Genomic DNA, 22,563 nt, shown 5'->3' with positions numbered 1-22,563 from the left:
TGATGGTTCTCACAGAATCAACAGCAGAATTAAATATCACTGAGGCAGACAACACAGAGATGCAAAAACAATATGAACTCAACAGCCACAAATACATATTTATGCAAAGCAAAGCTTGCACAGTTTTCACACACTGCGTAGCGCACACACACTTTGTGTTTGTTTTTGCACTTACCTGCTTGAACTGTGCACTGTGAATACCACTTCTCCAAAATCGGTTCCAAGTTCAACTTTTCACTTACAAAACATTATATCAGTGGTGTCCAACTGGTGGGTCATGGGTTCATTCTGAATAGATCACAAGTGACTTGTGAATGTGTCAAAATTGTAAAACACACACTTTATTTTGAAGTGAATTTAATTTCAAGCATAGCGCTTTTCATTTAAAGTGACATTTTTGTTTATTCTTAACAAATTTGTTTTATTTCTTTGTGTTCTAAGCCAATGTTTTACTTACATTTAGTGAGATGAATTAGAATACGTGCTAATTTATGATGTGTGAACTAATGACCTCAGAGACAACTCAACACAGTTGGGAACCACTGCTTTATGCGACCAGTCCACTCAGCCTCTGTTCCACTGTAACCATTACCACTGCACTCTTTAAAGTGTTTTTAACACTTCAAGCCGAATGAGGCCCTGCAGTCACATCAGGGATTACTGTAACAAACAGCAGAAAGGCCTCACACACCTCACTGAAGGAATTCCTCTGTGAAAGCAAAACTCAACAATGGAGGATTGTGCCTGACTCAGCGTGCACCTTAAAGTGATGCAGCACTGTAGGTGTGGGTGACTTGGGTCAATTAGCACTCTCACTGGACGGTGCATTAATTTAGAGATTAGTTAACCCTCTGAAACCTGGAGCAATATCACTTGTACTGCTTTCAGGTGTCCTTCACAAGTATTTAAGACTTTGAGCGCTTAGCAGATTTATTACCAAAAAGACAAAAAGATAGGGGGAAAAAACTCTTCATAAAAGGGAAAAAAAATATATAAAAAATTATCCTAATTACATAATTAAAATTATGTCACAGAGTTATTAAAATTTTTAAGTACTTTTCAGAGTATTGTTTGCCCTTTTTTAAAATTTTCTTTTTAATTATCTTTTTTTTAAGTCTGGTTTTTACTTAAATTCAAGACATTTTATTGTACTTTTTACTTATGTTTTGCTAATTTGGGGGTAATTTCTTCTTTCGCCGCTCATTAAGCACTTTTTCCAAACATTGTTTGCCTTTTCTTTAAGCTTTCTTTTTCCTTGTCATATTTTTTTAAATTTCAAGTAGTTTTACTTAACTTTTTACTTTCTGCTTGCTATGTTTGGTGTCATTTCTTTTATCGTCGCCCACCGCCTTCTCCCCATGTTTTCAAAGAAAACGAACCATCGCTCAGGTCTCAAAGGGTTAATGTTGATGCAACCAGTATGACTGGAAGCTGGTACAGATGCAAATACCAAAATATGACAAGAAAACTCAGAGCGATAAGAAAACATCAGTACTGTGCGACACAACCTGTAATATAAATACTGACCACAAACTCTAACAGAAAAATCTCACGCATGACGTCAGTGAGCGTCACAGCATGACAACAAAAACTTCCGATGCTAACTCAGCCAACAAAAGCAAGAATGTCTCCAGACCTGAGACAAGGATGAGGCAAAAGCTCATTAATGGCACCGAAAAGCCACAAGAGTACTCCCCAGCCTGACTTCAACAACCACAGCCCCGCACAGACTGTCTCACAGCCAAAACACACCAACTGTAGCAGCGGCTAAGCCTCTGGACTCACCCATAAAAGACGTCCCTGTGCAGAGTCTCCTGGTGGTCCTGTCCTTCCAGTCAGTTGAGCTTCTCTCATAAAGTCTCTGTCAAAGTCCACCCGCTCCACCGTGCGGCGCGTGGACCCCCGGTGCTCAATTAACACGCTCCTCCATCACCTGGAGGCTGGAGCTGCGGTCCACCGACAGTCACACACGGACACACGGCTACGGTTAGCTCGGTTATCCGTCCTCTCTTCCTCCTCCGCCACTCAAAGCTGGCCGTATTTCCTTCTCCGTCCCTTGAGTTAACTTTTACAAACAAAAATGCTTCCTATAAAAGCTTTCTAATATCCGTCATATCCACGACCGTCCAACATTTCTGTTTTGGTAACGCTGGCTCCCAGAGTGCACAGGTGCAGCGCAATTAGCCCCTAACCCTTGACCTCGTGTAATCTCGCAGTTTTTCTCGAGATTTGACAGTTGACTGCCCAACACATCCATGGATGACTGGCTTCCTCCCAAAGGTGGGCTGTTCAGTCCGCAGTAAATCATGATCAAGATGATGTCATCAGATCAATGATATTAGAAGTGTGAAAAAAATGCAGCATGATTGTGTTCATGCAAGATTCTAAACTATTTTAACGAGGGGTGGAAAGTCATTAAGAGAGCTACATTTCCTTAAGTTGCCTACTGTTGCTGAAGTAGAAATTATGTAGGTTTACATGTATGGTACGTTATTCTATGCTAATACTATATTTCAGGGGGGAATATTGTTTTATTATTGTTTTATTCCACAGCATTTGATCTTACAGCTATAGTTACTCTGCAGATCCTAAAACACACGTTCACTGTCTGTAAAATTGTGCATTTAAGTACCATTATTCAAAAAAATCTGGAACTGTTGCAAAATTGTATTTTGAGATTTTATGTCAAGGAGAGTCCTTTGTTTCCGCATGTATATATGATTTTGTTTACTGTGAAAAAATATTGTCATCGAACCATCTCAAGATCCAATTTTCAATTCCCCATCCAGCGGTACGCAAGATCTGTGTATTTGTACACAGATCTGTGCATTGTTAGTCAAGTCAAGTCAAGTCAATTTTATTTATAGAGCCCATTATCACAAAACATGGTTTGCCTCAGAGGGCTTTACAGTGTACGACACCCCTCTGCCCTTAGACCCTCATATCACCCAAGGAAAAACTCCCGAAAAAGAACCCCTGTAACGGGATTGTTAACGGGAAGCAATGTTAATGGACATTGCTGTGGATGAAGGATTGAGATTCATATAACAAAGTCAATGTATTATAATAATACAACCTACTAAAAACCAAATAAAGTGGCTGAATTAACTCTGCCATGACCAACTGCAACATTTAAACACTGCTTAAATTTTGAAGGCGTCAGTTAAAACAAAAAAACATAATATTATGTCATTAAAGGGGTCATTCTGCTGTTGTCAACATTTTCAAATCAACGATGGATCAAATGAAGGTGGAGACAAAACCAAAGCTACAAGGAGAGAGAATTTTATTCTAACATTCATCAGGTGGCCAGAAACACAACTCTAAATGAATATTGATGTTGCTCCTTGTACTGATGCATATCTAAATAGGCAACGTTTTTGCCAAAACAGCAGCCATATAAATTGAAAATATGATGATATATGGCTGTGGTGTTTACATCTTGTTTCTGCTGCCCCCAAGTGACCAAAAAAGTTAAAACAGCTTAAAAAAAAAAAGCTTAAATGAAGGACTTAAGATAAATGTAATACTTTAACACTGGAGTATTTCTACTTTTACTTAAACACAGATCCTGAGTAGTTGTTCCAGCACTAATTTTTAGGACAGTGATAATGTTTTGGTGATGGTTTTATCAGTCGTCATTTCTACCAATTGTCCCCGGCCTGCTGATGAGCTCTGAACCCGTGACTGTAACAAGCTGCAGAGAGACAAAAGAATAATGTCGGCTCTCTTTGATAAATCAGTGCATTAGAAAGTGCTGATGCTTTGATAAAGTTGACTGCTTTGGGATTGTGTCACTCGCTGTCTCTTCCCATCTCAGCTCAAGTCAAAGCTGCTATGAAAGATGGATTTAGTCAATTATGATACGACAATTAGTTCAACAACGTCAAATTTATCTTATCCATGCCAGATGATTTATCAATTTGAGAGTGTATGAGCTGTTTGTTATTATTCATTCAAGCTTTACAGACTTATTTGCAAGTATGTGGTAGTTTCTTTCTCTCCGAGGATGGGATGGGATTTTTAATTCTGAACAATTGTATAATTGTGATTTTATTTTCCTTCTCCTTTCCTCCAAAACCTAGCTTATCCCTGTCACCATGACAACCACAAGCAGATGAGACTATCTAGCTTTCTTGCCAACAAACTTGCTCCTGCACAACTTTGATTTGGTGGAAATTATCTAAAAAGAGATCACTTTTACAGTGTTTTGCTCCAGTAAACAACATTTAATACATCAAGCAACTGACTTTCTGTTTGCTCTTATCAGCTGAAGTTTTGTCTCTGGGGTTTTGTTGGATGAGCAGAATGGAGAAATATTTAGAAAGGGGCTGTAGAGACATCCCGTGGTTCAATCGATAAGGGAGAAATGAGGAGAAACAGGATGGTGATGAAACTGGCGTGACATACAAGATTGTACAGTTAAGAACATTTTTTTTTTTTTTTTTTAGAAATCCTCACAGCTGAGGTTTCCAGAGGCAAAACGCTGTCTGCAGTGTGGAGAGGCACAGAGAGATTAAAGCAGCTGCTTCTTTATTTATCAGAAGGCAGGAGCGCTGCTGTGTGCCCGCGCTGCTGTCAATCCATCAAGATCGTTGTCAGCTTTTTCCTCTGGCGGTGGTGCTCAAACAGCAGCACCACGACTAATGGCAACAGGAAATCAAACCATTAACAGGATTTACTGATGGCCGTTTAATTGCCTCTGAAACTAAAAAGTGGATTAATGAGAGGAATTGTTTTTAATGTAATAAAGCCTCCAAAACAAAACAGACACACAAAAAAGGGTGTTTAATTGTGGTGGTGAGGACAAGAACACTGATCAGAAGAGAGGAAAGAGGAGGGACTCAAAGTAAAATTGCAATAATCTGAAGCTCCACTACCAGCTTGGCAAAGTGGGCAACTATTTGGGGACCACAGGCCCCAAGGGAGCCAACATGAACCCCAAGTTTACTGTGTGGCAATTGATTTGTGGTAATTGTCATTATGAGCGCCTTTACATGGGCCCTACATTGTTATCTGATCCTCTGGCCCAATCCTGAAGATGAGATTTGTGTCAAACCCTCATTTGAAGATGTTCATTATGTCAGTTAATATTGTGTTTACATGGCAAATACTCCAAACAGAACAACATTCATTTCCTCTTATGGTTGAGTCAGACTCCAGATGTCAGTCCCATGAGAGAAACTGTGGCTGCACTTCACTCGCTGACAGATCTTGAGCAGTTTTGTGAGGAATTTCAGATATTCAGATGTTTGAAGCGATCTTTACCAATCAAATTAAAACTGACTAGCAGGGAGTTAATGTTTATGCTGAGACATATTTTAAATTTTGTAATATATTTGGATCATTTTTCACCTCTTTTCCACCAACATGGTTCCAGTTCCATTTGGTTCCCTGCACTTCATTTTCCTGCATCTCATTTTAAACATTTTAGAGTATTTCAACCAAAAAGAAATTGTTTCAGGGCCAAAAAGTTGGTTCACAGGTGGAACAAAAAAAATTAGCAGGTTTTCCTTCACCTGAGGGGCGAACCGTGACGATATCAGTCACATTATACAAGTTGGAAAGAGAGGATGGAAAAGGCAGGTGATAAATCGTGGCCTCATCGATAGTTGCTTGTTTTCTTTTGATAAAAACCAAATAACTGTAATAACAGAACAAAAGTTTGCAGGTAATCAATGCAATCTGTTGCAAGTTGTTTCCTTCTGTTGTGCAACATCCTCGGTTGATGACACGTCCTTGATTACAATAGTTCTGTGCAAAACTGGTGGAAACTGGTGGTTTGCTAGATAGCACCACGGTTGGTTGAATCCTAAACAGAACCGGTTCAAGAAACAAAGATAATTTGGTGGAAAAGAGAGATGTGTCTTCATTTCTGTTGATCAGTGTCAAAGTTATATACACTTTAATTTTGATTCAGTGTGTGATTTTATGTGTTGATTCAATGCTATGACATTAAACATAGAGAGCTGCGACAACTCATCTTTCATTATTGATTAGTCTGCTGATCATTTTTACAATGAATTGTTTGGGCTGTAAGATAGAAAAAATTGAAAAAGCCCATCATAAATTGCCAAAGGGATTTTCAGTTTGCTATCACATTAGACATATAAAAGCAGAAAAGCTGGAACCATGATGTTTTGCTGGGAAAATGCCTTAAATAACTAATCAAATCACGTTATTAAAATACTTGAAGATAATTTTTCTGTCAATTTTTTTATATTGACAAATACAATTTTTAATGATAACTTCCAAGATTGCAATAATATGTTTGAAACAGATTTTTGAAAATTGGTACCTGAACTATTTTCCAGCACTGAAGAACAGTTATGCAACATGTGTGATGTGTTTTTATTAGCATCATCAGAGTCAACAAAGAGTCACACTAATATTCATAAATACCTTGCATGTTGTGGGAAAAATGGGTTTCATCTAATTAATAGGGATGCGTAATGCACTCAAATCTGCTGTTTTTCTCAATTAACGTGAGAGAGATTATCATGGGAAAACAACATTGCCGTTTTTCTGAATAAATGAGGTTATTATCTCGTTAATACAGAAAAAGAAGAATTTACAAGATAATATTCTTTAATTCAGAAAAAGAGATTTTTTTCATAAAACTTTTTTTTTTTGAAGAAACCTTAAATAAATCTTGTTAGTTAAGAGAAACAGGACAATTTTTTTTCCTCAAGTGAATGCATTATGATCCATACATTCAGTTTCTGTCACTGAATTGCATACTGACCTACATGAGTGACAATGGTTTGAACACACGTATATGACAATAAGAAGTCGATAGAATAGTACAGAGCATTTTGCACTCGTTGTAACATAAAACTACTTTAACGCTGATTTTTTTTGGGTTTCATTTTTCGTTAGCAATTTCTTTGACACAAATGAAACAATAAACCAGCACTCAAAATTACCATAATGATTTTTTTTATTATGAGAGAAATATGACTTTATATCACCCTGAGGGTGAGAATAAAACATAAATAAAACATTCTTACAAAATGCTGCAATAGATCACAAATGAAACAATTTTTTACATTTGATTTGTTTTATACATAAATCGTATTTACATATTTGTCTTTGCCCTTTTTTACATTGTTGGGAATGAAATTATTCTGTACCACTTTAACAGTACAAACATTTCCTTCGTTTCAAAGCAGAGGTATAAAAGTTCTCCTCTCTCTCCTGAGAAGATGCTGGGTTCTACTCTAGTGCATTTTATCATTAAGATTTAAGGCTACGCAGGGTTCACCTGATGGACACCCTCGTCTCGTGGACAGCCCTATCATCATCGGGGAGGGAGTTCATTTTCCTGACTCGCATCTGCTGATTGTCCTTTACAGAGAGAGGTTTGTGGTTCTGCCCGGTCGCTCCCTCCAACTGTTTCTTTTTTTCTTTCTCCCAAATTAAAGCTGCTGCTGACTGGTTTCACTGAATAACCAATTACAATCTCTGACAACTTATTTGTTTCTGCAGTCAATTACAAATGCCGTGGGGAAAATGTCACAGAGTGTGAGAGCCCACGCTCATCACATTATCTCTGTACGGCAATGACCTGCTGAGAAAAATATGTCAATTTCTCACAACAGGGAAAATATGTGAAAAAAAAGAGAAAAGTTTCATACTTTCTGGTTGTTGTTGTGTGAGGGAGGGAACTCATTTAGTCATAGGTGCAGTGCTCCCTAGTGGTCAAAAAACACCTAAAGCAACAGAGGGAAAAAAGAAGCCCATTCTTTTCCGTTTCTTTGACAGGATTACACCAAAGCCATAAACAAAAGACATGAAGCAACTAATTGGCTGGCCCCGTAAGCCTCTTAGAAGACACACTATAATAAACCAGCCTGGACATGAAGTCAAATCCTCAACACAGACGGCGAGTTAACAAACAAGCACTTAAACACGAGACAAAAGAGGCAGCAAGAAAGCAGTTCAGTGGCGCTGCTGCTCTGTCATTCACTGAGAAGGGTCCTTTTTTTCTCTTTGTACCTTTTACCTGTCCAGCAGGTAGTGTGTGGCCCGCAATCGGGCCTTAGTGGGGATAAAACACAGGCTTTAAAATTAAGACAGGTCACACAGGTCACCTTGCAACATTTCATAAAAGCTATGGGCCTCGATTTTAAGGGATAACCGGTCTTTTTCAACCTGGACCCTAATTTGCTGTAAATGTGTCTAAGAGACTGATGTGGACGGGAATTTCTGAAATTTGGCAACAGCCAGTCAGTCGAATTTAAATTGCGAGGCCTCATCCACATATCCATCCAACTGTTTTTTTAAACCTTTCAAAAGTTACTGCCCAGGCTGCCTTATTTTTTTTTAAACTGACTGAATTTAAGAAGACAAGTGGAGACAATTTTATAATGATTCAACTTGTCTTCTCAAATTTAGTAAACCTAAAATTTTAAGGCAACAGTCTGACAAACTTTTTTGGGTCAAAACAAATAGTTTCTGTTTTCACAGTGTAAATAATCATCTATGATGTTGAAAAGCTTTTAGATTAAACTAAATTACTCTGTAAACTACTCTCCAAATCTTATTCATGTTTCCACTATTGTTGCAACGAGATCTCGTGAGATTTAAGAACGAGACTTCCACTTGATGAGATAAACAAACAGACCGGATCAAGCAAAGATAAAGAGACATTTCAGCCACTTGTTATTATAATAATCTGTGCCTGTCTGTGGCAAAAATAACAGCTGTTGTTGGAGATACAGTGATGGTGTTCGATTGCCCCATTTACTTACATTGCAGTCTGCTGTGTGGCTGCAGATCTCTCTCCCAATACTGGACCAATTTCAAAAACTGCTGTTCCCATCAGTCCCTTAGACAATTATAAAGGGGAAAATGAGGTCCAGGTTGAATAAAAGCAGAAGTCATCCTTTAACATCAACACTAATCAATTTTTTAAAAGAAGCCGCAGCATCTTTTAATGCTTTGGATCATTGTTGCTTTCCATGAACACCAGTGCCCTTGATTAAAAAAACTCCACAACAATCTCTTTGATTGATACCTCCCACTGATAACAACAAAAAAATGCAACACCATATTAGTACCAAAGTGCTTAACAACACTGATGCGCTGATTAGTTTGAAATAATCAGACGGTACCTGCTGAGCAGGTTCAGTCATTAGACGTCCACACACGGACACATAGCATCATTTGGTGTTTTTTTTCTTTTTTTTTTTGTTTTAGTTAATGTCCTCTCTCATTTTCTCTAACCAGCTGCTTTGTCCCTAAATTAACAGCCTCCATCTCCTAAAACCATCAACCGTGTGCATCCACAGAGTCTATTATCAGAGCGGAGAGAGGTTGAAAGAGAAAGTTGAACTCTTTAACAGACAGAAGCCATTAGTATGCTACCTGCAGTGTTACATGCAATTAAAAAAAAAAGCGAAGGAAAGCCCCACTCGTCAGCACTCAGATGAAAGATGAGGGCCACATAAAAGCCCATTGACAGGCAGATAAAGCAAGGATCAAGCTAATATCCATTCAAGGCTCTAAAACACACTAAAGGATATGAATTGAGCCATTAGGCGCTGGGAGATATGTCTCAATCCTTTCATTACTGTTGAGTCTGGAAGAAGAGACATGCATAGTTTCAAACCAAAATCTGAGACATCCATTATTCGAATAAATTAAAAACCCAGCCAAGGAACAAGATTGATGGCATGGAGTCTTAATAGAGGATTACTGAAGGTACTGAAATTCCATTTTGCTTACAAAACTGAAGGCAAAATAAGTGGACAAGACAAAAATCTGCTTTTAAATAGTGAGTAAAGGAATGTTGGGCAACAAAGTGGATCTAGGATCTATACTGTGCCATTTCTGATTGAAAAACTGGACTCATTTGATTAAGACATGATGCCAGGACATTTCGTTTGAGCAGATTTTCTTCTGTGGTTTTGGTTTCTTATTAATTGTAAATAAAGATGATTGCGAGAGATGAGCTTCCAGTACCACATGGAGCTTGTTGGCATTTCTATTTGTATTTGTCCTCGTATGTGTGGGTTCAGTCACATGGAAGAAGCTTCCCTAAATAAACATAACAGCCTGCTGGTGTGGAACTTCATAGCGGGACGGACTGCTGAAAGAGGGGCGAGTTGGGGCCATAACAAACAGAAAGGCAGTGGAGCCTGTGACATAGCTGGCAGAGCTTGTGAGGCGGCCTGCTGTGAAATGCTTTCAGTCTGATACTTGCAAATGTGTAATTCTTCAAAATGAAGAAATGAATCCACTGTCATGTAACCACGGCGTCTTTGGAAGAAGAAACTGTTTTTTCACTCTTTTTTTTTTGGAAACAGAACGCCAAAAAAATGTACTGCTATTCCATGTTGCCTATTTCTATGAACCGCAAGTGCATACGCCTACTTGCACACCATAACAGCATCCCTTACATATTTGACTCCCCGGGAACTAAAGCAGTGTATTTGAAAATACATTTTTTTGTCTTTCTCCTGCACGTAAAGTTAAATGAACACATTAACTAAAAGTCTTCTCAAGGTGCCAAAAAGCCTGATCCTACACTCCATAGTAACGTATGCAGATGGAAGTATTACTACTTGGCAGTAAAATGTTCCTCCTGAATGGCTGTGGTGGGTTGATGATGCTAGTGATGATAATGATGATGAGGAGGAGGAGGAAAGCCACTTCTTTCAGCAAAAGAAGATCTCTCCGTCCAGAGGAGGCTCTGGGAGGTGCTGGGGGTCTGGAGGGAGGAGAAGAGAAGAGCAGTCAGTGTCATTGTCACAAGAGGTGATTCTTCCTGTAAGAGGATTTTGATGGCTGATTTGTTGTAACGTTTGTTCTCCAGCGAGAGTTAGCGAGCAGCACTGAGATCCATTCAAGAAGTGACAGAGCTTCCTCAGCAAGCAGCTTAATGCGCTCACCGCTCACATCACAGCCATCGTTTCATATCTAGACATGTATTCTCATGTGTGTCAAAATAGCCTACATTTAATATGAAATACCTTGTTTGCATTATGTACTGTGCACTGTTATGTTCTATGTGCAGCTGTTCTGTAAACAAGGAGACAAACCTTTTTTAAAACAAGAGTGAAAACCAAATGTAGGCACAGTACATGAGAAGATAAGGCTCGCAGAATCAGTAACTTCTTTTAAATCACTTCTTAAAACACATTTTCATGGACTTGTTTTTATGTGATTTTGTGGATTTATTAATTTATTTCTATTTTTATTCCTTTTATTTTGTTGTTTTATCGCTCGTATTGCTTTTATTGCTTTTTTAAATTTTTATTCAGTTTTTAATATATTGACATTTTGTGTCCTTCATTTTGCAGTTTTTGTCCTCTTGTTTTAACTTTATTTAACCTTATTTTAAGTTTGGTATACGTGTTTGGCTCTCTGTTGTGTTATTGCACTCTGAGTTTCCTGTTTCTGCTTTGGCTTTGTGAAAGTGCTTTGTGAACTCTCTTTTTAAAAGTGCTTTTTAAGTAAGGTTATTATTACTGTGACTGTCCATATGAAGTCAGAAGCGTCTTTAAAGTCCCCTTAAAATGCATAGTAGCTGAAAAATTTCGGAAAATGCAAAGACAAAATCTAAGCTGTGTCCCAAACTTATTGTACATACTAATCAGGTTTTTGAGTATATTGTTTGTTCACATTGGAAAAGTCACCAAAAAGAAAGGCATGAATACTGAAAACAGTCCTATGCATACTAAAACAAACTTTTGCTTTTTGCGTATGATGTTGATGGACACCCACGATGCAGTGCAAAAAGCAAGTGAAGCTCCAGAACACATCAGAAAGCTAAACTTTTACATTTTTGAAAAACATTTACCGTTTAGTTTAACTTGCAATGACACTCAAAAGTCGCAGTTTGATGGACATGCGTCTGCACTTGTTTTTTTATCATTTCAAGCATATTGATTGCTAGTTTACGCAACAGAAAAACAGCCCACTGTAGAGAGATAAGTATATAGTCTCTACTGTATACAGTTAGTAAGTAGTATTTGTTTGGGACAAAATATTCGGCTCCAGAGTGACCAGACATGAAAACAGCTGGAGTTAGGACCCAGCAGAGAGTGCTGCACAGTGACCTGGAGGAACATGGTGAAAGTGCAGCACAGTGGACTGAGTCTGTATTCACATCAGGAGAACAGAGACAGAGAAGATAAAGAGGAAACATGATGCAAGCTGACACGTTAAAGCTACATTTCTTTAAAAATACATTACCACACTGATCAGGCAGTGATGAGGACTTACTATGAAACTGTTAAAAATGAGGGTCAGTGCCACTCTGTTAACAAATGTTGATACATTTTACAGTTTTATAGGTTGTGTCATTGGCAGTTTGTTATAAATATAATATCCTGAAACATGAAATTTTCTCCAGGTTTCTTGCCACAGTCACATAGATCTGTGCTTGGCCCTCAGTCAATATAAAATACATATGCAAATGTATGTGAATGAGGCTCATTATGTTATTATACTGCTTAACTTTAGGCTTTGAAAATCAAGTACATTTATTAGTTGGCATGTATGCTAGGTGTTTACATTTCTAAATTTAGAATTACTGAACATATATATTATTATTTATAGAAGCGTAATGCATTTACCAATTGCCCTGTTTCTCTGAATAAATGGGTTATTATTAAACAAATAATTTCAGAATTTTTAAGAAAGGTTTTCACGTTAAGTAATCTGCACGTTTTTTCTGAATTATCAAGATTATTTGAGAATTTTAGGAAAGTTTTTTTATGAAAAAAAATGCTTGTTTTTCTGAAATAAGGAGATTACTACTTTAAAATTCTGATTCTGACATGTAATGTAGCATAATACTATGTCAGGGTTTTAAAACAGGTTTTCATGGGGAAAAATCTTTTTGTTTTTACTTACAAGATTATTATTTTAAAATTCTGACAAAGGATTGCTTTGAAAAAAAACTGCTCATTTTTCTGAATTAATTAGATTATTATTTCAGTATACTGAGAAAGGTTTTCATGGGAAAAATATCCTTGTTTTTCTAAATTAACAGATTATTATTTTAGAATTTGGATACGGTTTTTATGAAAAAACAAGATATAATCTTATTCATTTAAAATGTTTAATTTTTTTTTTTATCTTAGCTGATTGCATCATGCTTCGGTAACTATCTACTTTTCTTAAAAATATAGAGATACAAATGCCATATTCAAACTTAGAAACTTTAAGAGGTGATATCTGCATAAAAACAGAGTAAATTTTTAAGCCTGTTGTCACTCATCAAAGTCACAGCTTTTCTTTTGCTGATTATTTAAAGGATGTCCACTGGGAACACCTTAGGAAAGGCTTAGTCCCCCTAAATCTGAATCTCCATTCACGCCCCTGACAGGGGGCGTGAATGGAGATTGCTCAAACACAGGTTTAAATTCTCATTGTGAAAACAACTACAGACTTGTTTGGACACATTCATTCTTATAATCTGAAGTGTCCTTGACAATAACGCTCAACTCCAGCCCGCTGACTCACTGCAAGACACTGAATAATTAAACCAAATGTAAATCCGTCCACATTCTCTACCTGCCGTCTGTGCGCTCCCTCCTTTGCCCTTCTTCTTCTTCTTCTCCTTCTCCTTCCCCTCTTTGCTCTTGTTCTTGGCCAGCTGCAGCAGGCTCTTTGAGATCTGGTTGTTGGCTTCGCTGCCTTTGAGGTTGCTGGAGGATGAGGTAAAGGGATTGAGGCTTTTCCCTTTGGGCTTAGACCGCTGGGGCTGCAGCCTCAGCAGGGAGGAGGAGGAGGAGGAGGAGGAGAGCTCCAGCGGGTCCAGCTCCAGAGACTGGGAGCTGCCCGGGAACTGGAATTCATCCGATGCTGTTGAGGGAGTCCGCTGGAAGTAGAGGTAAGAAAGATGTAATTGAATATGGGTATAAAAGGTGCATATTTGAATGCTTATTGTGAATAAAAGAATAGAAGAGTTTGATAGTGCAAAATGTTTTTTTTTAAATCTATGAGATGTGGCATATAAGCCTGGAAGTGTAACTCTGCTGTTTGGATTGTGATGCAGCTCTGTTTGCTAGTTATTATGCAGCCAGGAGCTTTTTTGAAATCACTTTCAAGAGGACCCCGGTTCAAATCTCCAGTGAAAGCATTCATAAACACCAACCCTGCTGAAGTGATCTCCTGTAGCTGAGAAGAAGCGCAGGAACTTTCCCTGCAGGGAGATGGGTCATGTTATCATCATTGTTTGCATCTTTTAAAGAGTCCCTGATCACCTCAGACAGGCGCAGCTCCTCCATCTTTTCGAGGTGCCGCTGCACAGCCTCTCTGTCCCTCTCCAGCTTCCTCTGGGCGTCTCGCAGCCTCTCCAGGTCTTTCTGGTACTCCTCCTTCTTGCTTAACAGCCCCTGCTTCTCTTCCTCCAGCTCCTTGTGATGCATCAAGATCTCCTCCTCCTGCAGTGGTTGGGAGGCACATTGATGGATTTATTGAAATGGTACAGTACAAAAAATACAGTAGAGGTTACTTGATCATTGTGTACATTGATATAACAAGTCTGCAGGTCTTCAGACTAGTGCTGAGCTCCATTATATGTAACTCAAGAAACTGTTTTCTGCCTGGAAGACATATTGTAGCAAGAAACTGTGTTATTAAAAGTAATAAGCTGTAGGTAATAAAAAAATTCTAGCTGAAAACGCTGTCTCATGCTCATAGATACATGAACTATCAGCTGATTAATTATTGATACCCATTCAAGCTCATATTAAATGATATGTCTCCACCTATAAAATGTATTTTAACCACATTTAATAAGTACATTTTAATCGTTTAGAAGGAAATTCCTGAGCAACAGCTCCCAGCTGTTTGTCAGGAAAAGAAAAGAAACCCAGCAGCTTCCACCTCACTGATGTTGGGTAAATTATTTAGTGTTTGCTTATGTGCCTTAAAAAATATCATCTGAGTATTTTACGGCTTTGCCTCAATTTTCAGTTTCAGTCTGCAAAACCCCTCTATATGCTTTACTCACAACGTCACAGCTGCATTTCAAATTAAAATATTTCTCAAAAAAATGCTTTTGATCAGTAACTTATTCTGCAGAGGCCATTTCCTCATCGTGATACAAACAGCAATGAGGATGAAATGTGGCATTTATGCTGAAGTCAGTATTTGAAAGGATTTCAAATTCTAAAAAGTCTCAGTGACACTGCAATAAATCCCACATTCACACAAGGCAAGCATATGACTGTAATAGTGCTTCACTGCATCTGTTCCCTTTTTAAACTGTAACAACACATTAGTTAGTTAAAAAAATAAAAAAGCTAGCAGTAGCGCTGCTTTTAATTATTGCCCAAAAAATGCTTTAAGTATTCAGTTCCATCGCTTAAGATAGTTTGAAGAACATAAAAGGCCTTTATTTCAGTGGGCTAGAAACATTAAAGACACACTAACTACCTAACTAACTAACTAAACTTGATTTCAATCAGATGTAAGTTTAATTATCTAAAATACAATAACATAAAATAAATAAATAAATAAATAAATAAATAAAATACAGTAACATTGTAAGGCCTGGAAAGCACACTGTAACCATAAGTTTTTGTTTCAGATTTGATGAAAACGTCACTGTATTCTGACAGTAGTACACAAGAAAAATACTCTGTGAAGAAAACATGATATTCCTCTGCCTCTTTGCAGTGCTTGTATTGGCATTTGTAAGAATCCACCCCGCATGAAGGAAAACAACCAATCAGAGGCAAGGAGTCTGTAACGCAGCTCGTGATCATGTCACTCACTACTCCTGAACTGTGGTCAAACTAGGCAGCCCTGATCAAATATGAATCAATTTATTTCAGAAACATATTTTAGTGTACTGTTCGGCTGTAAAATGACATTTGTAACCTGGTCAGTGGGCGCTGCCTGGTGCTTCACAACTATTTTCAACATCGTGGCGGGGTCACAAACTTTCTCATTTTACAGCTTAACAGTAATATAGTATGCTTCTAAAACATACTTGATCTGCGCTGCCTAGTTTGAAAGCTTGACCACAGTTCACGAGCAGCAACTCCTCGGCTCTGATTAGCTGTTTCTCTTCATGTGTGGTACATTCTTGCAAATGCAAAGATTATACTGTTATGATATCGTGACAGTTTCATCAAATATGACAAAAAGTTATTTTTGTAAAAGGTGCTTACTGTAGCTTTCAGTAAAACTACATTATTGTGGGGGTGCAGCCTTGAAGGCCTCTACTGCTTTAATTTTATCCATTCACAAGTCATGAGCAAATTCTACAGCAATGTATGTGACTTACTGGCTTTGCATGCTAGCTTTAAGCTAATCTTTAGCCGTTCAGCTGAACCTTTCAACCACTGCAGCAAAGCCTTGGCATCCTCCTCGGTTTTTCTCTGAACCTGCAACTTTCACCTCGGTCAAACTAAACTTTAAAAGATGTGGAATTTTTAAGGTGTTTCAGTCAAAGATGCTTTTGGAGGCAGCCTGCCATCACTGCAGGACACCTGGAATGTCTCGCATAATTTATCGGGTGAAATACTGTACTAGGTAAATTACTACAGTATAAACCCGTGCCACTATTTTAAAAAACTGGCAGGTGTTACATAAAGAATTACAGCTGCCCAGAAACATATTCATAAAACACAGAAGTCGTAGAAAATGATTCATAGTTACCTGTAAGTGCACCAGCCCCTCCCTCTCAGCCAGCTGCTGCTCCCTTAGCTCCCACTCCTTCTCCCTTCTCCTCTTCTCCTCAGCATGAGCAGCCTGCTGTCTCTGCAGGGATGCCAGCTCCTGCCGCTGCTTCTCCAGGCTACGCTGCTTCTCCTGTTCAATCAGCGAGCTGGGCCGCGAGGACGGCCGCGATAAAGACGAACAGGAGGAGGAGCGCTCGCTCAGGGCCTGCCGCTGGTCCTCGATGAAGCTGTCCTGCTGGACCACCACCGCCTGGAATAGACACAATCAGAGCCGGAGGCCAGACAGTTTAGTTCAGACACATCGCTCCTGGTACTGTTTTGAGGACCTTCTTTTTTCTGTCTCTATGGTGATGTTCACATTGCACCTGAAGTATCACAGATTTTTGTCCCTGCTTTGTTTAACACAAGAAGTGATGTTTTCAAAGTCACAATAACATTATTTCAATTCTGATCTGGAGCACATTTACACATTGTATGGACGCCGTCTCACCTGTAGCGTGCTGAGCAGGAGGTGCAGATTGGAGACGCTGTGGAGGACCTGCTGTTGGACAGGAGAAATCACTGAGAATCTTATAAACTCCAAACATCCTGTCCTGTTATTCCTGTCCTTCTCTGTGGCATGGAGACAATAGTCCGTTTGATGTGCTTTTTCTTATTGTTGCACTTGACTTTGCTTGTTAAATTGCACCATGGATGGCAGCAGTGCTTCAATTTAAATGTGGACTTTTTCTTTTAATAAGCTCTAGCAGGGCGATTTCATGTGATGTGAATTTACCGGTGGACTCAGCCAGCAGACAAAGCCAGCATTTCACTGACTTGATGTGCTTAAGTGATGTGACCTTTTCTCCATTCAAGCACTGACAAAGAGACAAGGTCACCACGCAATCAGCTGCCACCAATGTTTACAGAGACACAAAATTCTCCAATTAGTGTTCACTGGGAAGTACAGGAAACAGCATTCATAACACAGAACATCTGCAGAAAGTGATGTTGTATCATATATAAATACAGCATGTCCATAACAGTTCATGCATCTTGTATTTTCTGTTAAAGGAATTCTGCACCCCACCAAATGATATTTTGTATATCAATTACTCATTCTGCGATATGTTGAATTTGGAAGAAAAATGTTGTTTTTCTCACATGGCTCCCCAGTCAAGGAAGAATCAAAAACTGGGAAAATTCCTGATGGATTGAAGTCATAGGGGTCCATGTTTCAAAACAGCAGAACTATACTGAAACATCTGTTAACAAACTTTCACACAACATGTACAGTATGATCCTAATCTCATTCATCCAGCTGTATGCTAAGTACTTCCATAAAACGTGCATTTCTACTAAAGCGTTACCATTTAAAACATTCCTCATAAACAGCACAGGCGCACTACTCATCTGTGTTTGACAGTGTTCATGCAAAAAGTGTTTAGAGTAATAATGTTTTTGCAAAAATGCATGTGTTCTGGAAGTACACATGTATTTTTTGCTTTTGTTAAACACGCACTGCAATGACTTTTGGGTTTGAGATCCTTCATTCGTGGTGGAGGTATACGAGAAGCTCAGTTTTCTTCACATATTCAATGTAACAAAGGCGGGAGTAACTGATAAACAAATGGTTATTTTGTGGGTCTAGTATTCCTTTAAATAATTAATTTGAACTGTCCTTGGCCTGTTTATGTTGAATGAAGTATATGGATTAATCTGTGTAAGTGTATCTTCCAGGACCTCTACATAGTTCATTTACAGAAACAGTGTTATCAAACATGTTGTGTACTTTATGAAGGTTAAATGTTGAGAACCTGCAAACTTCACATTATCTGCTTTTCAACTGTTGTAACAGAATAGAAACTTTTGGATGGATTGACATGGAATTTGTTACACATATCCATAGTACCCGGGGGAGGAATCCTGCTGACTTTATTGGCTAGGAAATTTCTGTTAACATGCCAAGAGGTCAACATTTTAACAAAATATCTCAACATGTACTTTGAGGATTGTCCCAAAATAGATTGTACACACATTCATGGTCCCCAGAGGCTGAATCCTCTGAAGTCACTTTTCCTCTAGCACCATCATCAGATCCAATTTGAAATGTTTCAAATATTTCTCTTGTTTTTGACTTGTGAAAACTGATTTAAATCTTATTACCAAATGTAAGCATGCTAACATGCTAAACAAAGACAGTTGATAAGGTGCTTCTACTAAACAAAATCAAATGTATAATTGTGAGCATGTCAGTTCAGCCTAATGGTTTAATTATGTACTAGGTGTTGTGGATAGCCTTAGGAGTGATGTGATTTTTTGAAATTTTATTTTTTTCATCTTCTGCAGCTGTGGGACCAGTGCTCAGGATGCTTGCTGTTCTCATGCACAATTCATTTTCACCTTATCATTCTTCTGAAAGCTTTCTCTCATGGACATTCTCTCATGAAATTACTACAATTTTGGCTTTTGTTTATTACCTTCTGTGTTTTAAATAATGTATAAACATCTAATACCACTAACATAAATATCCACGTACAACTACTACAGCTGCTGCTGTTACTACTGCTTCAGCGTATACAAGTATTGATGCTGGTACAGATGATAGTGACACAGAGTTTGGACACTTTCCATGTATACAGCTGCTCTCATCGAGTTAGAGACAGGAAGTCAGTTTTACCTCACTGTTTCTCTTCAGCAGCAGCAGCAGGTTGGTGTTTCCTCCCTGCACACAGAAACAAACACACACTCAGTAAATGAACACAGTAATGCACTCACATACACACATTTTCCAGGGTGTGTAGGTGAGCATGCATTCTGCAGTGTATATGACTGAATGTGATTATAGCTGCACATGTGGGTGTGCTGTAAAAATCTAATTATATCCGATTGTGATTATGTAGCACTGATACAGTAAAACAGCAGCCTCACACTCCTTGTATTTTAAATACTGATGGGTTAAACATTGCTCAAAATGTTTTTTTTTTGTTTTTTTACAAAGAAAAGCATAAACAAATGTAAACATAACAGTTAGTGGACTGCTTGAATTAACTCTGCATTGCATCTGTAATGATCAGTCTGATTTCTGTAACAACACTCCCTTGTTTTACTGCAGAGCCCCATCTGAACTTTGGCTCTATGCCCAGGAAGAAATGTAAATAAAAATCAAGCAGTGCTCTTTTGTTCAGATAGAAGAATTAACAAGGAATGGTTCAGGGACAAAAAAAGAACACTTTTGTTAAACAGCGAGCTACAGTAGCTTGGCTCCACTAAAACATTCAAGAAACAATTATGTGCAGTCCAGCTGCTGGATATCTGCAGGATAAATGACTACAAAGGCTAGCATCCAGAGCAGAACTACAATAGCAGCACCTAAAGGCCGCCCATTAATTTTCATCCGCTATTGAATTCTTATACAACTGATGGTTGCCATTAGCAACCGGCCCTGGCAGGAAAAGTCAAGAGGCTAATTCACTGGAGGGAGAGAAGTGGCTAAATTCATCTTAATGGTGTTGTTAATGTTGGGAGGACAAATGCACCCCCACACATGGCCTCAGGTTCTCATTGAAGCGTGGGGGTGTAGCGGTTTCAGAGTTAAGAATAATTTGCTGCTGAGATGCTGACCTTCTTTAAAACACTGTCAGACTCTGTCCTGCGCAGATCTCCCGCTGTATCCTCGCTCTCGTCGCCGTCTCCACCTAACATAAAGAGAAACCACAGGAGAGCGGATGACCCAGCAGTAAATAATACTGCAAGACAATATAAGAACAGTGGCAAAACAATATGGAAAATTTATCTTTTGATAGTGTCAATAGTTGAATATGAGGTGTTGAAAACATGCCTTGAAATAAGTTAAAACTTTAAAGGTATACTATGCAGAAATTCCCTCAAAAAACAATGTATACACTCATACAAAAGTAATCCTTCTCAGTCATAATTTATGACCCACTAAAAGTGTGTGGCTGTGCAGACACTATACCCTCTGACTGTATTTTCTTAATTTCTTTTTAATTTGTTGCTTTTAGGACTTTAGGGGTACAGAGCGCAGGTGAGACTGCTTAATACAAAGGTAGTGAGCAGGTGCTAAACCCTATGCAGCGCACATCCACAAGGAAGCTACAAAAATTGTGGACATGCAAACATAATAAAGCAGAGTAAATGTGGGGTTGGCTTCTTAGACAGTTTAAAAACATTAAAATTCTGTGCAGTTGTCATGAATGTTGAAATTAGCTATGGAGACCAAAACTGCTTTTTGTACCGAGCAGGACATTTTAACACAGGGGTCTATAGGGATTGACTTGCTACTGAAGCAGGCCTTACATGACCATTAGAGAAACTGCACTTTTGGGCAAATTGGTGCAAATTGGTCTATTTGAATGTACAAATCTTTGTCAGCTTAATAGTTCACCTTAAAATAAAGTCACACATTTCATCCCTGCAGCATCTAATGTTGTATCTATCAACTCATCAGCCTCAGCTTCAGTGTTTGCAGGTTTTCAACTGACTGAATGAATCACTGAAAGTAGCTGCAGCACCAGCTGTTGCTTTGGATAAAACCTGCAGATTTTCACATCTTGAAAGTACACAATAGAAAACTGCTGACCTAAAATTAAGCGCTGATTTGGTCAATGATGAATTTAAAATATCTCATCTGGAAATTAAGCATAACATGTTTTTAATGTATATATCATATGACTTGCACTTTTGTTTGCTTTTGCATTTGTTCTCTCCTCCATTTACCCAATCACTTTTCTCTGCTCACCCTCTATAACTTTTTAACAAAAATTAAACTACTTACAGAAGTAGTAAGTAGTTTCAAAAGCATTATACTGATAAAAAGGGTCTGTAGTTCCCCTACAACTCTGGACCCCTTAAAGCTCGATATCTGCCACAGTGTCAGCAGTGTCCCACTCTGCGTTTGCAAGCCACCAGTTCAGAGGCATCGCCCCAGGCCTCGTCTCCCTCAGGAAGCATCAACACTGCTGTCCAAGTCCCTGTCTAAAATGTTTTATCTAACTGCACTGAACAGAGGCATTGTGGGAAGTGCTGGGTGTGGTGCCTGCTGTTATGTGACCACTAAAGAATCAGCAGTGTCACCACACATTTGCAGCTCAGTCACTGAGTTGATGCAGTTATCCACACCAGCAGATCAAGGTTCAGGGTCTTTCACTGTTACAGGCTTATAACATGCAGCCTGGCTGACCACTTGGCCAGTCTGCACAATCATGCAGCAGCAGACTCACTCTTACTGCTGTGCATCTGGTGACTGTCGAAGCCTCCGAAGGTCTCAGCCCGACGGGGCAGACACACCGACCCTGCGCCTCCTCCCTCCTGGACGCTGGCCATCGCCCCGCCCAGGCTGCCGTTCACCAGCCCCTGTAATGTCTCCACTGTCATACACACACACACACACACACACGCACACACGGAGGCAAACATCAATGTGGGGGTCAGTAAGTGAATTATCCTGGCTAACTGTGTTACAGTTCAGCTCTGCACTCATGAATCCTACAAGGCACTTCTGCTTTAAACCTGCTATTGGCTCCTGTTGCTAGGCAACTATTGACAACCTGTTTGAACCACATAGCTCTTTTACTAAAAGTTTAAATATCTTAACCGTCTGAAGTTGTATAAACTCTGACCAGACGTATGCAGTATTGGTTTCCACATATGTATACAGACGGTGCAGCACTGTGACCTTTCCTCTGAGGATAATGAGAAACAAACGTTGCTGGTGGATGTGAACTCGCAGTAAAACACAATGACCTCAGCAGAAGAAATGACATTACTGCTGCCAATGCACGTATCAAATAAGGACAATTATATCCCCGGGCTTTAGAGGGAACTGAAGAATACATTCTGCTCACTTCAAATGGGGAAACCATTATAATAGTTCTCTGTCTTACAATGTTCTTGCATTAAAGCTGCAAACAAT

At 38.8% G+C, this 22,563-nt stretch overlaps 1 protein-coding gene and 1 long non-coding RNA gene across 10 annotated transcripts in view; both read right to left on the bottom strand.

Moving 5' to 3' along the window:
* LOC148190457 (uncharacterized) overlaps positions 1-2,186 on the bottom strand; it is a 140,047-nt gene extending 137,861 nt beyond the window's left edge. Inside the window, exon 1 of the long non-coding RNA XR_015777501.1 lies at positions 1,786-2,186. This is a non-coding gene — a long non-coding RNA (uncharacterized LOC148190457). The remainder of the gene's footprint in view (positions 1-1,785) is intronic.
* Positions 2,187-6,922: 4,736 nt separating this feature from the next.
* Positions 6,923-22,563, bottom strand: part of akap13a (A-kinase anchoring protein 13a) — a 147,965-nt gene continuing 132,324 nt past the window's right edge. For 7 of the 9 annotated variants that reach the window (XM_088080658.1, XM_088080656.1, XM_088080672.1 and 4 more), the window contains 8 exons: positions 21,872-22,018; positions 20,253-20,326; positions 19,309-19,353; positions 17,140-17,190; positions 16,627-16,899; positions 14,220-14,399; positions 13,528-13,834; positions 6,923-10,714 (listed from right to left, as the gene is read on the bottom strand). In XM_088080658.1, coding sequence (XP_087936784.1) covers positions 10,662-10,714; positions 13,528-13,834; positions 14,220-14,399; positions 16,627-16,899; positions 17,140-17,190; positions 19,309-19,353; positions 20,253-20,326; positions 21,872-22,018 — 1,130 coding nt within the window. In that variant the 3' untranslated portion in view covers positions 6,923-10,661. The remainder of the gene's footprint in view (positions 10,715-13,527; positions 13,835-14,219; positions 14,400-16,626; positions 16,900-17,139; positions 17,191-19,308; positions 19,354-20,252; positions 20,327-21,871; positions 22,019-22,563) is intronic. The other 2 variants (XM_088080670.1, XM_088080668.1) reach the window with 2 other exon arrangements.

This window comes from Plectropomus leopardus, chromosome 1 (genome assembly GCF_026936395.1).
Source record: "Plectropomus leopardus strain MGB_pleo_1.0 chromosome 1, ASM2693639v1, whole genome shotgun sequence".
Classification (NCBI taxonomy): Eukaryota; Metazoa; Chordata; class Actinopteri; order Perciformes; family Serranidae; genus Plectropomus; species Plectropomus leopardus.
The sequence above is the reverse complement of the archived record's forward strand: the minus strand, read 5'-3'. Positions and strand labels throughout refer to the sequence as shown.